Source organism: Macadamia integrifolia, chromosome 11 (genome assembly GCF_013358625.1).
Source record: "Macadamia integrifolia cultivar HAES 741 chromosome 11, SCU_Mint_v3, whole genome shotgun sequence".
Taxonomy (NCBI): domain Eukaryota; kingdom Viridiplantae; phylum Streptophyta; class Magnoliopsida; order Proteales; family Proteaceae; genus Macadamia; species Macadamia integrifolia.
The window spans coordinates 1,900,140-1,913,644 of NC_056567.1; the positions used below are offsets into that span (position 1 = coordinate 1,900,140).

Below are 13,505 nucleotides of genomic sequence, written 5' to 3' on the forward strand. Positions count from 1 at the left end.
CCCCCCCCAAAAAAAAATATATATATATATATATATTATTTATCAGATTAATAATTTGAAACTGCTTAGTGAATATACTTAAAGGACCTCCTGTGACAATTGTTCCTTTGGATGGAAAACACCAATACCTAGATGTGCTCATCGTGTGGCTGTCAAAAGTGGCCTAGGGTGAGTCTTGTCTTATGGAATCACACTTAAAGAATAGAATGAGTTTAGTGATGTTCATGTGTAAACCATTAGCTGTATATATAACCTAAATCCTCTTCTTTGTCTGTATTTGATGAATTGGTAAAGGTATTGTCCTAGATGATGACAGGTGCATCCACAAATCCTGCATCATGAAATTGGTCAATTAGGCCATTCAATGTATCAATGAGGATGAGTGATATGATGAAAACTCCTACAAAAGCAGTGATATGGTGAATTTTTTCAACATGAATTTGTTTTTACTTCAAGTGTAGAGAAGGTAGAATCTCTTCACTGTGGTTGAAGGAAAATTGAACCCAATTAAAAGTAACTTATTGGAAAAAAAAATTGTTAAAAAGAAGATACATACGAGATTTAGCTGACAAACATGGTTTTCAACTTAAATTTTAAAATGAATTGAAAGTAAAACAAGTTTACCCTATTCAAATCTATTTAGTTAAAAAAAGCTTAAATTTTGAACATAATCTGCTTCGCAGCTGATGCTATCGATGTTGAAAGGATAGACTTTGTCATATATTGATGTCTTTTATTTCTTTTTATTAATATTCATCGCTTACCTTTTTTGAAAAAAGAAAAAAAAAGTTGACTACCGTATTATTTTTTTAGCCATTTTTGTTTTGTTGTACATTTTTCTTGAAAATGTTATTTTACATGCAAAGTTGAAAAAAATTGAGATGTTTTTAATCGAATGTGTTTACTCTAGTTATAACAATGGTTCCAAAATTTGTGAATGATTTAAAATTTTGTAAATAAATTGACCTCAAGATTTTTCACTAAAAATTTAAGTTTCAGCATTACTATGAAATGAATGAAATGGTAAAAAGAACCATTGAAAAATATAAAGCTATCGAGATGTATCTGTGCAATTACATAATGTGATATATGGTTGAATATCAGATATATTTATTAATTATTTTTATTATTTATTATTTTTTATATTTTGGTTGAAATATTGATGATTGGATTAAAAAAAAAAGAGAAAAAAAATAAAACATCGCAATCAATACCTATGTAAATCAGATTATTTTAAACTCAAATCAAATCAATAGACTCAAAATTTATGATTCCGAGCCTAAAAATTGACGTATGACTAATTTAGAATCTAAATCGTTCCTTGAAAATCCAAGGGCCTGAATTGCCATGAAAACCTTTGGAGGGCAGTTCAGTAATTTCATTGTGGATGGTACAGCACACATGAAGTGCTTTTGCCTCCTCTGTTTTTTCGCCTCCTTTATTTTATGAAAAATGGCGATAACTTTTTTTTTTTGGTAACTAAAAATGGCGATGACGATAAGGATGAAAGATAGATGAATTGTTTAAAACTAGAAAGGGAGGACCGGCTTTCAGTATAAGAAGGAAATACGGTTAAGATACTTCTTCAATTCATTCTCTTCCATTCTTCTGGATTTTTTAGAGAAAATGGCCGGAGAGCTTGGAACTAATTCCACCGACTATAGAATGGAGCTTCTATCGCCAACAAGGGAGGGAGAAGCAGTAACTGAGACGAACGAGCACTCATGGAGGTTGAACGCTGGGGAATTTCGCTTGCCGGAAAAGCCCAACAACTCTCATGTTAGTTTTGGAGATTTTTTGGCTCTGAGTAAGTTCTCAAGTTCATATTCTTCTTCTTCTTCTTCTTCATCTAAGTTTTTCTCTTAATATGATTAATGGGCGTCTCTTGGGTCTAATAACCCTTCGTTCTCAGGGAGAAAAAGAAAGAAAGGAAAGATTGCAAAATATTACCAAAGGCAGGAGGACCTTCTTAAAGGTTTCAATGAGATGGAAACAATGAATGAATCGGGCTTTGTGCCTGGAGCCCTCACAGAGGTTAGTGTTCTCTCTCTCTCTCTCTCTCTCTCTCTCTCTCTCTCTCTCTCTCTCTTTGTGAAAAGAAATAACTTAACATCCTCTGTTTCTTGACAGGGTGAACTAAAAGATCTTGCGAAGAGCGAGAAGCTGGCGATACATGCATCAAATATAGCGAACTTGGTACTTTTCATAGCAAAAGTGTATGCATCTGTCGAGAGCAGATCCTTGGCTGTGATTGCATCGACATTGGACTCTCTGTTGGATCTCTTATCAGGTTTCATTCTATGGTTCACTGATCATGCTATGAGAAAACCCAATCACTATGGTTATCCGATTGGCAAGAAGCGAATGCAGCCAGTGGTAAGCCCTTTAATCCAGTGTGTTTTTCAGGCGATTCTGAAAATCAGTTTCTTGATTAAGATTTGCATTACAAAATGATAGTGACAAAGAAAAAATCGCCTGGAATCCAAATATGACAAGAGACAGAGCAGAGGAGCTCACTACATTAGTTGTGGCAGACAAAGGGGCTGGGTCTTTACCAAAACAAGACAAAGGGGCTGGGCCAACTAGCCGTTTGTTGACGGCTAATGTTCGCCTCTAATAACCCTAATTTTAGTAGGGGTGGGGTTATTGAAGGCTTGACTGGCAGTGTTTAGCTGAAACCCTGGTGCGCTTGAAGTATACCCCTTTTTCTAGCAAATGGGAGTTTCTTAGACGTCCAAACTCTGCCGGTCCCGTTTGTTATTATTACAAAACAATCTGGGAATGCTATCCCCACACATTGTGGAAGCCATTATCTTTATAGGGCTATAGTGCATTAATCGGGCTCCACAAGTGCCCAGATTAGAATTTCTGGGAAGTTATTCTGTTTTCAGGCTTAAATATTTAGCCCTCTTGATGCATATTGTTTTTGGGGGACTCTTCTTGCCTTCTAAAAAAAATTAGGTGGGTTGCTGAAAGTTCTTCCAAAATAGAGGTAGATTCATAAACCTACCCTTGGTTCTTCCCAGAACTAAACACCTCTCATCCTATAATGAAATTCAACACTCATATGGCATATGGTTAGGGACTAGTTTCTAGTGAGAAGAATGGGCTCCCAATTATCATATAAGACAGTAATTCAAACAAAGTAAGGTTAATGACCATGAAGGTTATTCTCCAGTTAACACAGTGATGGAATATGGTAGGCTTTGGTTGTTCCATGTTATAATAGTGAATTTTGGACCCATTTAACCTGTCAATTTCAGTGAAATACGAGTTTGTAGTAGGAGTGAACGCATGTTTCAAAGATATATGGAATTTTGCAGATACCACAAGCCTCTTATGTGATAATGGAGATCATTGGCATTTTAAACCATATAACAGTTTAGGTTGAAACTTGACTAATGAAATTAGTGGGAATACAGTACCAGAATAAAAAAAATAAAAAAAGAAATGGGTGTGGAATAATGTGGACCAATCCAATATCTAGCGATTCTAACCACATACTTGCGACATGGTGATTTGTAACTAACCAAGTTCAGTAAACTTCATGAAAGCACAAAATGCAAATTAAAAAATCACAAATCATCAATTGACTGGTTTATTGATCTCCTCTTTTATTTACTGTGTTGTGTTTGCTTCATGTTATAGGGAATCATTGTTTTTGCCTCAGTAATGGCGACTCTTGGGTTCCAGATATTGTTCGAGTCTGTTCGGGAGCTTATTTCGAAGGTACTCAATTTTGACCATAACGGTTAGCGGCTTTTACACTGCTCGCCAGTTATTTTGCTTGAAGGCCAAAAAAGAAGGTTACTAAAAGGGTCAAAAACCAAGGGCTTAGGCTGTTATGATACAAGATTTTGCTCGAGTCAGCACGAGCCATCCATGAGCTCAAATTTAAGGATCTTCAGTTGAGATCTAGCCTCGTGCATAACAAAACTAGACACTAAAACACATTTAGGCTAATCAATTAAGGGTAGATAATGAAATTAAAATTCTTTCATACTTCATTGTCTTTCATTTTCCTTTTCAAGGCTTTTTAACATCCTTGCTCTTTTTTTTTTTAATAATAAAAAAAAGTAGTTTACATGAATATGCTAGCTTATTGCTTGATCAATCTTTAATAATAATTCACTGATTGTTGCAGTCTCACTCCAGCTTGGACCCTCAAAAGGAGAAATGGATGATAGGGATCATGGTTTCTGTTACGGTAGTAAAATTTGCCCTGATGATATTTTGTCGAAGATTTAAGAATGAAATTGTTCGAGCTTATGCTCAAGATCATTTCTTTGATGTCGTTACAAACTCGACCGGTTTAGTAGCAGCCGTCCTTGCTGCTCGATACTATTGGTGGATTGATCCAACTGGAGCTATACTTGTAAGTTCATTTTAACTTAGTGGCACATAATGTGGCTGTTGAGAGTCCTAATAAACTTTGATACATTGAAATGCAGATTGCCTTATACACGATGAGTACATGGGCAAGGACAGTAAGGGAGAATGTCTGGTCATTAATTGGTCGAACAGCACCTCCAGAATACTTGTCGAAGCTAACATTTCTGATATGGAACCATCATGAAGAGATCAAGCACATTGACACGGTTAGGGCCTATACATTTGGTTCTCATTACTTTGTAGAGGTAGACATAGTCCTTCCAGCAGACATGCCCCTAAGTGAAGCACATAACATAGGCGAGAAATTGCAAGAGAAGCTTGAGCAACTCCCAGAGATTGAAAGAGCTTTTGTGCATATAGACTTTGAGTACTCTCACAAGCCAGAACACAATGCCTAGGTATGATGATTGGCATTGCTTACAGTGATGGGTAAACAAGTGAGTTACACAATTTGTAGCTAACTGGATTTCTTGAGAACCATTGCGTTATAATATTACCGCAGGGTCTCTTGAGAGGGTTTGTAGTATAGCCCTCTGTTATGTTTCTCTTACTGAGATTACATAATTTCGAACTCACACGAATGTAATGGCTTGTGGAGGTCCTGACTACATTTTAAGTGATCTTACTGCCATCGTGGTTACCTTCTTTTGTTTTACAAACTTGAAAAAGATTACTAAACTTTGGCTAACATAGCAGTTCTTCTTTGTTCTATATGTTATAATTGTTACAAGTTATTAACTCTGCAAGCATCTTTGCTCAACAAGTGGACCGACCAGGTCCTGAAGGGAGTCATGATGTATTGTTTAAATGTAAACATGCCTATGCATTGCATTTTGCTTTTATTGCTTCAGGTACATGGTTTCTAAACCTTAGAAACCCACCCAAGCTGATTAGACGGCAAAATAAAGATTTGAAGATCCATAAGAGGCTGTGTTTGGATCATATGATTTGGATTTGGTTGTAGGTTCCAATCCATCAATTTATGAGAAACTCTCAGGTTGGGTTTGGAGCTCATTGGATCTTCCTAGCAAAAAATCACATTGGTTGGGCTGTTTGAGGTATCCGAAGTCCGAACCTTAATTTTAAGTAAACAATCATTAATTTTAAGTTTTATTATTTGTTGATGGAACAATGTTATGAGTTGCCTTGGATAAAAATTAAGAATATTAAAGGGTGAACTTACTGATCCCAAAAGTTTGATTGGTTTGAGAATCTTGAGTGAGAAAAGGGCTTGTTGATCTCACAAGCATGGAATCAAGTATTGGTATCGGATCGACCGTATCGGATTGATATCGACTGAGATCGATCCTGACCAATCTTGAGACGGGTAGCGGATAACGATCCGGACTGATCCGTTAAAAAAAATATTTTTTAAAACAAAGACTCATACAGGACGAACGGAAGAGAGAGAGAGAGAGATCTAGGGTTTTTTTGTTACTAACCTTTTTCCCTTCCCAACAACTCTTGTTTCTGGAAAACCCTCCGTGGTGGTGATAGCGGTGGGTGTGGTTTCAGGCCATGGACTGAGGATGTGGCTTTCAACAAAGTAGAAGTGAAACAGAGACTCCTGATTCTCATGGGCAGGGTATGAATATGGAACATGTCAAGAGTTTCTTCATCCTTCGCATTTCACATCCATGAAGAAGGAATTTGGAGACTGCACCAAACGCTTGAGTTTATGCCTCCTCTTTTCAAGCTGGGCGGTAGGGTTGAGCAAATCAATGTCGTTAGGGAGAACCTGCTGATACTGGAAATCCTAGAAAACCCTTAAGCGGTGTCAAGTGGTTACAGCTTACAGCGCCGAAGGCAGAAGGAATTGTGATATGATGCAAAAAAATGAATTTCATCCTTTTTTAAAGAAAAAAAATAAAAAATGACCGATCCTACTGATACTGTACGATTTTCTATCCTTAACCGATCCGTGACCGATCTTTACCGATATTGATCCGTATCGTATTGGTTTTACTGTGACTGATACTAATACCGATACCCAGTTTTAAAAACTTGCTCACAAGTTTTGACTGATTTGAGAATCTTGAATAAGAAAAAGGGGTAGCGTGTAGCCGTCTATATCGTTTTTCTTGAAAATTGATTGTGAAATGGGAAGGTTCCTCAAATTTGAAAACTTAATGGGAGAAAAGCTCCCACGATAGTGGGAATGGTTTCTCACACTAAGGATATGAATTTATAATCGAAATCGTTTATCAAAATCGAATCAATTCCATTTACATTGAAACTGCAAAATCGTTTAGTAAATAGTGCGTTTATGATTTTAAGTTTCAGGCCGATTAGCTAAAAGGATCGGGTTGGCTTTAACCACGAAACCCGTTGGTTTCAAACCGAATTAAAACCGTTTAAACTGAATCGTTTAAAACAGTTTAAATCGATCTGATTAATCCGTATAACAATTAAATAAAGTAGGGGTAGTAATCTGTATAACAATTAACAATTAAATTAAGTGTCAATCCTACTTTGGTATGATTTATTGCAATTCAGTTCAAGTTTAGGCTTTAGATCATGAACTTGTAATCCATATATGTTACTATTTGTTATCATAATGGGGTGTTTTGGCTAAATCATCTGTCATTTTAATATTTTATGCTGTAGAAGGCTAGATTCAGATGTTATATGATATTAATTCTATATGTTTGAGAATGGTCATGCAAAGAAATAATATTAGATTATCAAATTAAGACATACCATCGTTAATATAGAATCTCTTATTTGTGGTTGCTAATTATTTTTGGATAAGCTTATGATCTTCAGTTTAGAGATGGTTGCGAGTTATAATGAACCGATTGTGAACCGTTTTACAAACCGTATAGAGTAAACCCTCTCACAAACTTTATTTATTGAATACTTGTACCCAAAAAAAAAACACAATCTTAGGGCATCAATCTAGTTACTAAGTATGAAATTAGAACTCAAATATAATTGCGAAGAAGGGATCTGGACTGCATATTATAGGCCAAGTCAATAAGAGTAAGATAAGAGAATTTGATGTGTGTTTGTACCCTATACATAGGTCCACATCTTTAATGAGGAGAGAGAGGAAAAACACCATGAGAGGGATGTGCATTGATAACACAAACTTTATTTTCTCTACACTTCATTGCTGGGATTGGTTTATTTGCCTTAGTTTGGATTTCATCTTTGTATCTGCTCTCGTTGTTATTTTAGAGCAATATCTTGGGTTAGGCGGGCTCATATACTTACATGGAAAGTTGGGAATACATTTTGATTCATATAGGGCAAGGGGCTGAAAAGAAAATAATCATTGGTGTTTAGAAAAAAGAGCGATAACCCAAACCCATCAGAACATGCTTATAGATGTGTTAGACACGGCAGTCACAATAAGCACATAATCTGTGTAAGTAGGGCATGGGATCCCCTAAAACACTCAAGGGTTCTGCATTTTGGATAGCCAAAAATTCACCTGAGTTGTGACAAAAGCGGGATTAGGGGTGGATGGATAAAAATCGTCTGCAATTCCTTATCCGTGCAATACCCCCTTCAGATGGTGACACATGGATAAAGTGATTTGAATAACTTAGATTAATCCTACATTGATCCAACTGCAACTCACTGGTTTGGAGTTGGATCAATATAGGATTAATCTGAGCCGTTCAAACCACTTTGTCCACGTGTCATCCTTTTAAGGGGGTATTGTACAGAATTGTACAAGATTAGAATTGCAGACGATTTTTATCCTACGACGATCATGTTCTTATGTGATCACAGAAAATAACAGGTTATGAATAAAAGTGTTAAAAAAAAAAAAAAAAGATAATTCATTAGTACAAAAGTTACAAGAGTTAAAAAAAAATATAATATTAAACTGGAACCGAAATAAAAGGTGTCCTATCTAAGTGCAAGCCCAACTGCCCAAATTCTCTTAGCAAACTCACAGGAAAAGAAAACATGAAAAGAGTTTTTTTTTTTCCTTGGTTGACACCTTAAATTCAATATTTACCCTCACTTTTTATTTTTTAGTAATTAATATTTAGCTTATAAAGTGTAAGGTTTCATTGCTAGCTAATGAAGGAAATTTCCTTATATACTTGTTAGTTTGGTTACAAACGAAATAATACGAACAAAAAGCGCAAAAAGTGAAGAGCTGTTGCCCAAACCAAAGTGGGAAGGAACCAACTGAACAAGTTTAAAGGGGAAGACCTAAGCAAAAGAATCGTTATGGAAATAAAGGTTCTTGGATTTGATAATATTAAGGATGTGGTTGGTATGCATTCTTGGAATACATTCTGAATCTAAAAAATATTCTACAATCTAATTTTTCTCTATTTTTTTTTTTTTTTTTTGTTTTGAGATTGTGTTCTATGATCAAAATCTAATTTGAGAGTGTATATCAAACATAGCCTAACATCCTTCTTTATTTATTGGGGATCCTTCTTCATTTCTTGGGGTTGAGGTGCAAGTAGAAAGACTGTTGTTTCCAAGCTCATAGTACCATTCAATGCATTTATTTATTTTTTGAGAAATGTTGCCAAGTGTCTGAGCTAAAATTTTTTTACAATAGAGAAAACAGATTAAAAGAGTACCAATTACTTCAAAAGAAATCACCAGTCTTAATATTTTGAAATGAAATCAACAAGGTTTCAAATTCTTGAAATTAGATCAACAGCAGAGCAGTATCAAAAAGCCAATCATCATCATATAGAGACTGAACCCGATTTCAGAAAAAAGAAGAACGGGTATGAAATGGTTATTACTTCAAGGTTACCAATGGAATGGACTTATGAGTAATTTCGTTTTAAAATAGGGCACGTTCTAGATATTTATTCAAAACTTGGGGTTTACCGCGAATAAGGTTTCAAATTAGGGGTGATACATGAAGTTTCCCCTATTCATTTTGGTTGTCATTGTACTAACTATTTATCAATGAGTTGAAATCACTACCCTTAAACATGGGTTGTTTGAGTGTCTTGTGGACTTGTGGCACGTTAAGGTCAAGTCCTACTGTATAGAGCTATTGCACAGTATACAAGAGATGTATTTGTGACTCTATAAGAAATACTACTATCACCATATATAATATGGGTAAGGCTCCGTTTGCTATCGTTTCTGTTCCAGAAACGCCGTTTCGTGTCAAAAAAGAAAATTTCAGTTTCTGTGTCAAAATGCAGTTTTTAAACGAAAAAATTGTGTTTCAAAATTTCATATTTTTATTGGGAACTTTTTTTTTTTTGTAAAATAGAACGAAATTGGAAAGACGGAACTCCAAAATGAGTTCCGTCCAATCTTGTTTTTTCAGTTTTTTTTTTTTTTTTTTTTCACTTTTTATTCCGAAAAAACAGAAATGGACCATAAGTGCACCAAACAGAAGATTCATTTTTTCGTTCCAATAGAACAAAAAAACTCCAGAAACGTTTTTCTAGAACGATACCAAACGGAGTCTAAGTGTTTTCTTTTTAAAAGCGACCCTTGTGCCTAGACATAGGGACAAACACACTTAGAAGGGCATGATGATTATTGTGCATCCCTTGTGTTTGTGACCCGCACCTTTAAGAAGGCTTCTCTTTATGATACACCGAAGGGTCGCTCTTGGACGTAAAATTGTCCCATATAATATGCTATTTAGTTGGACTCAACCCTAGCCCATATATGGGGCTTGACATGGGCTGGGTTTTGGTCAATCCACCTTGCCCTATTACAAATTACTGAACCGAACAGTAGTATAAAATCAATATAACTAGATTACATAATCATTACTTCAGTTAAGGTTTTATTACACGATAACATACTTAAGACATCTTAACACTTGCTACATACCAAGTTTTTTTCTGACAGGTCCAAAAAAAAAAAAAAAGAAGGCTATAAGAGAGAGAGATACCTTTTTTTCATCATCTTCTTAATATTCCACTCTTGAATTTTCTCCCCCACACGATTGGTACTGCCACTGTAAAAGTCCTTACATGTCATTCATCTTTCCTTGATAAAATAGCAATTCCTATGATAATTTCGATTGCCATTCCCATCCATCATGAATTTTCAATCAAATTTCAGATGGTACAATAATTCCAATTACCGTTCCGCACACAATTTCCTCAACGACATATCTACATTTCTTTGATAAAGGAAGTCCACATAATCCTGAATTCTCAATGTAACAATCATTTGTAAATGTCTCAAATTGGTTGCCTTGTGGAATAGGTCCATCGAGAAGATTTTGGGAGAGGTTCAGATATGAAAGAAATGTAAGACTAGTAAGTTTCCGAGGAATCAGCCCATGGAGCCTGTTACCTGAGAGATCCAATGATTCAAGCTCTGCAATGTTTCCAATCATTGATGGGATTTGGCCTGTTAAGTCATTTCGAGACAAGTTTAGAATCATAAGTGCAGTGAGGTCTCCAATCAATTCTGTTATCTCTCCTTGAAATCTGTTGTTGGAAAGGTCAAGAGTTTTGTAAATGGTCGAGGTAGGGAAAAAATCCACTCCTAACCTTGTCACTAATTCCTTATAGTAGGGAACTTGAGTACTATTGAACTTCAGGTCTGATGATTTATGTCCCTTTATAGACATCGTTGCCCTCAAGCTTCGAAAGTGATTAGCTGACAAATGACCTGTAAATCCATTGGAAGAGAGGTCAATGACTTCCAACATTGGAAATTCTTTAAAGGTTTGAGGGGGTTCGACGGGGCTCGATGGGGCCATATAATCTGTTGGAACGCAATATAAGAACTTGCAGCATAGGCAATTCCACCAACCAAAAGGGGAAAGTATCAAATATCTTGTTATTCCCAAGGTCTAAAATTTCTAATGATTTGCAATTAGCCAGTGACATAGGCAGTTGGCCTTCTAATATGTTTCCATTAAGATCGAGTGTCTTCAGGCTGCTTGCACTTGTAAAATGTTGAGGCATTCCATGAAATCTATTCCCTTCTAGATTCAATATTGAGAGAGTGCCAATGTTACCTAGACATTCTGGAATTGAACCGCTCAAGTTGTTGTAAGAGGCAACAAAGATTTGTAAACTAGTCAACTTACAAATTGATTCTGGAATCAAACCGCTCAAGTTGTTGTAAGAAAGATCAACAAAAGAAAGAGTCTCCTTCCATATCCAACTAGGTAGATGACCTTGGATTTGATTGTTTGAAAGGTCTAAATTCTTCAATTTATCTTGAGTTCTCAAGAAATTTGGGAATTCTCTTAAGTTGCAAGATCCCAAGAACAATCCTTCAAGCTGGGGAAGAGCAAAACTGGTATTGCCAAATTCTAGTGACAATAATAGGTTGTTTGAAAGGTCAAGAGTCTTAAGGCTCTGAAGGTTCCCAAACATGTCCAAGTTTATAGTGCCACTAAAATTGTTGGTTCCCAAATAGAGGTATTCAAGTTTTAAGAGTTGAGAAATTGATTTAAACAGAGGGACTGAACCAGTAAAACTATTGAAGGAAAGGTCCAAAAAGGTTAGCTGGGTAAGGTTTGCAAGAGAAGGTGAGACTGGTCCTGCGAAATTGCAACGAGAAAGTTGTAATGTCATCAAAAACCTCAGATTTCCAAAAGATTCAGGCAATTGACCAGTGAGGAGAGAATTGTTTGACACATCAAGGATCTGAAGATTGGGTTGCCGAAAAACACTGCTGGGGAACTCTCCATACAATCCACAAGATCTTAGACTAAGAATTTTCAAATCTGAGAAATTGGGCAAGAACTTGGGAGCTTCAACAGAAAGATAGTTTTCATCAAGCCGGAGTTCCGAGAGTAAGACAAGCTGAGAGAAAGAAGAGTGATGAATGGGACGTGAAAGATTACAATTAGACAAACTCAACGCACGAAGGTTGGGAAGTGATTGTGCCAAGACTTGAGACCAATCATTTCCTTGTGCAGAGAGGTCTACCTCATCAAGGAATAGTTCTGTGAGAGATGTCAGATTCTGGATCAATGCCTTGAGGTTGGGTGTTTCCAATTTTAGACTAGGAGTACACAAATTTTCTTGCATAGATAGATCAAGAGAAACCAACCTTGTTAGGCGTGAGAAATCCAAAGGTATCTGTCCGGAGAAACAAGTATTGGAGAGGTTGAGATGGGTCAAGCTTGAAAGCCGATCAAACCCAGATGGGATAAGAGCCAGGCTGAAGTAACTGTTAGCAAGATTGAGCTGTTGGAGATGATGGAGGAGAAAGAGGCTGCTGTTGGAATAAATAAATCCGTTGAAATTCAATTCGAGGCCGATCACATAGCCAGTGGTCATGTTGCATTTGACACCATACCATAAGCAACAATCTGTATCTGGTTTCCATGAAACGGAATAATAAGTATTAATAAAGGACTCTTGTTGAAATTGCAGGAGAGCAGATTTCTGGTCAGCTAAGCAAATGTGGCGCTCCTTCGAGAAAGTTGCATGGGTCGGAGACAAATGCAATAGTAAGAAGAAGCAAAAGAGGAGAAGAAGAGCCATGGGGAGATCGCTCATTTAATTCTTAAGTGAAAAAGAAATACTCTTTTCTAGATGAAGAGGAACAAGCAGCTTAGGATGGATAAGGAAAAATAGAGGCTCCCCCCTATATGTATATCTTCATAGATTATAACTGTTCATCACTGTTTGTTGACTAACTAGGGGTCAAATTTTCCAAGGGGAAAGAAAAGTGGAGATTCCCTATTATCTTAGATCGAATCCGTTCAACACTCTGTATTGACCGACTGATCATAGACTTGGCCATATTCCATCATTCATGAAAATATCGATACATCGAAAGTAACCTCAGAGAGAAAAGAATGACTCGCCCTAGACGGAATGAATTGCTCTGTAGAATAGTAGGGCGTCTAGGTTAGTGCGATTTGGCTAGCTGAATCGCCCAGCGAACAAATCGCCTCATTGCTGTCAACAAAAGAAAAGCTAACCCGCATGTCTTCGATCTTGCAAAGCAGTTTTTAAGAATTTATATATCAACCAGGTCAACTGATGCCAGCATCACCACTACGGAAACGAAATTTCCTTAGTCCATTTTCTGTGAAACAAAGCCAAGCGTTTTCCGCGTTCCATCCCTCGTTTCCTTGCTTTAGACTCTTTTTTATTAACCCAGTCATGAAGAGCCATGGTCTACCCAACGGTGCTTCATATCCTAACATTGACGAAAGATAACAATAATTATCTAGT

General features: G+C 36.5%; 3 protein-coding genes across 7 annotated transcripts in view; 1 reads left to right on the top strand and 2 right to left on the bottom strand.

The window, feature by feature from the left end:
- The window catches only part of LOC122093836 (metal tolerance protein 9-like), an 11,283-nt gene extending 6,180 nt beyond the window's left edge, over nucleotides 1–5,103 (top strand). For all 5 annotated transcript variants that reach the window (XM_042664363.1, XM_042664359.1, XM_042664361.1 and 2 more), the window contains 6 exons: nucleotides 1,622–1,807; nucleotides 1,913–2,034; nucleotides 2,131–2,376; nucleotides 3,649–3,729; nucleotides 4,145–4,375; nucleotides 4,452–5,103. In XM_042664363.1, coding sequence (XP_042520297.1) covers nucleotides 1,627–1,807; nucleotides 1,913–2,034; nucleotides 2,131–2,376; nucleotides 3,649–3,729; nucleotides 4,145–4,375; nucleotides 4,452–4,790 — 1,200 coding nt within the window. In that variant the 5' untranslated portion in view covers nucleotides 1,622–1,626 and the 3' untranslated portion in view covers nucleotides 4,791–5,103. The remainder of the gene's footprint in view (nucleotides 1–1,621; nucleotides 1,808–1,912; nucleotides 2,035–2,130; nucleotides 2,377–3,648; nucleotides 3,730–4,144; nucleotides 4,376–4,451) is intronic.
- A 5,299-nt stretch (nucleotides 5,104–10,402) lies between these two features.
- On the bottom strand, nucleotides 10,403–10,930 carry LOC122093891 (putative receptor like protein 25). Its single transcript, XM_042664435.1, has one exon. The coding sequence runs from the start codon at nucleotides 10,928–10,930 to the stop codon at nucleotides 10,403–10,405; it is 528 nt and encodes a 175-aa protein (XP_042520369.1).
- A 91-nt stretch (nucleotides 10,931–11,021) lies between these two features.
- LOC122093892 (receptor like protein 23-like) lies at nucleotides 11,022–12,599 on the bottom strand. The gene has a single exon (XM_042664436.1). It carries the CDS (start codon nucleotides 12,597–12,599, stop codon nucleotides 11,022–11,024), a length of 1,578 nt encoding a protein of 525 aa, XP_042520370.1.
- Between the last annotated feature and the right edge of the window lie 906 nt (nucleotides 12,600–13,505).

Coding starts and splice junctions, on each gene's coding strand:
- LOC122093891 (XM_042664435.1), bottom strand. CDS start 10,930: ATGTCTATAAAGGGACATAAATCATCAGACCTGAAGTTCAATAGTACT.
- LOC122093892 (XM_042664436.1), bottom strand. CDS start 12,599: ATGACCACTGGCTATGTGATCGGCCTCGAATTGAATTTCAACGGATTT.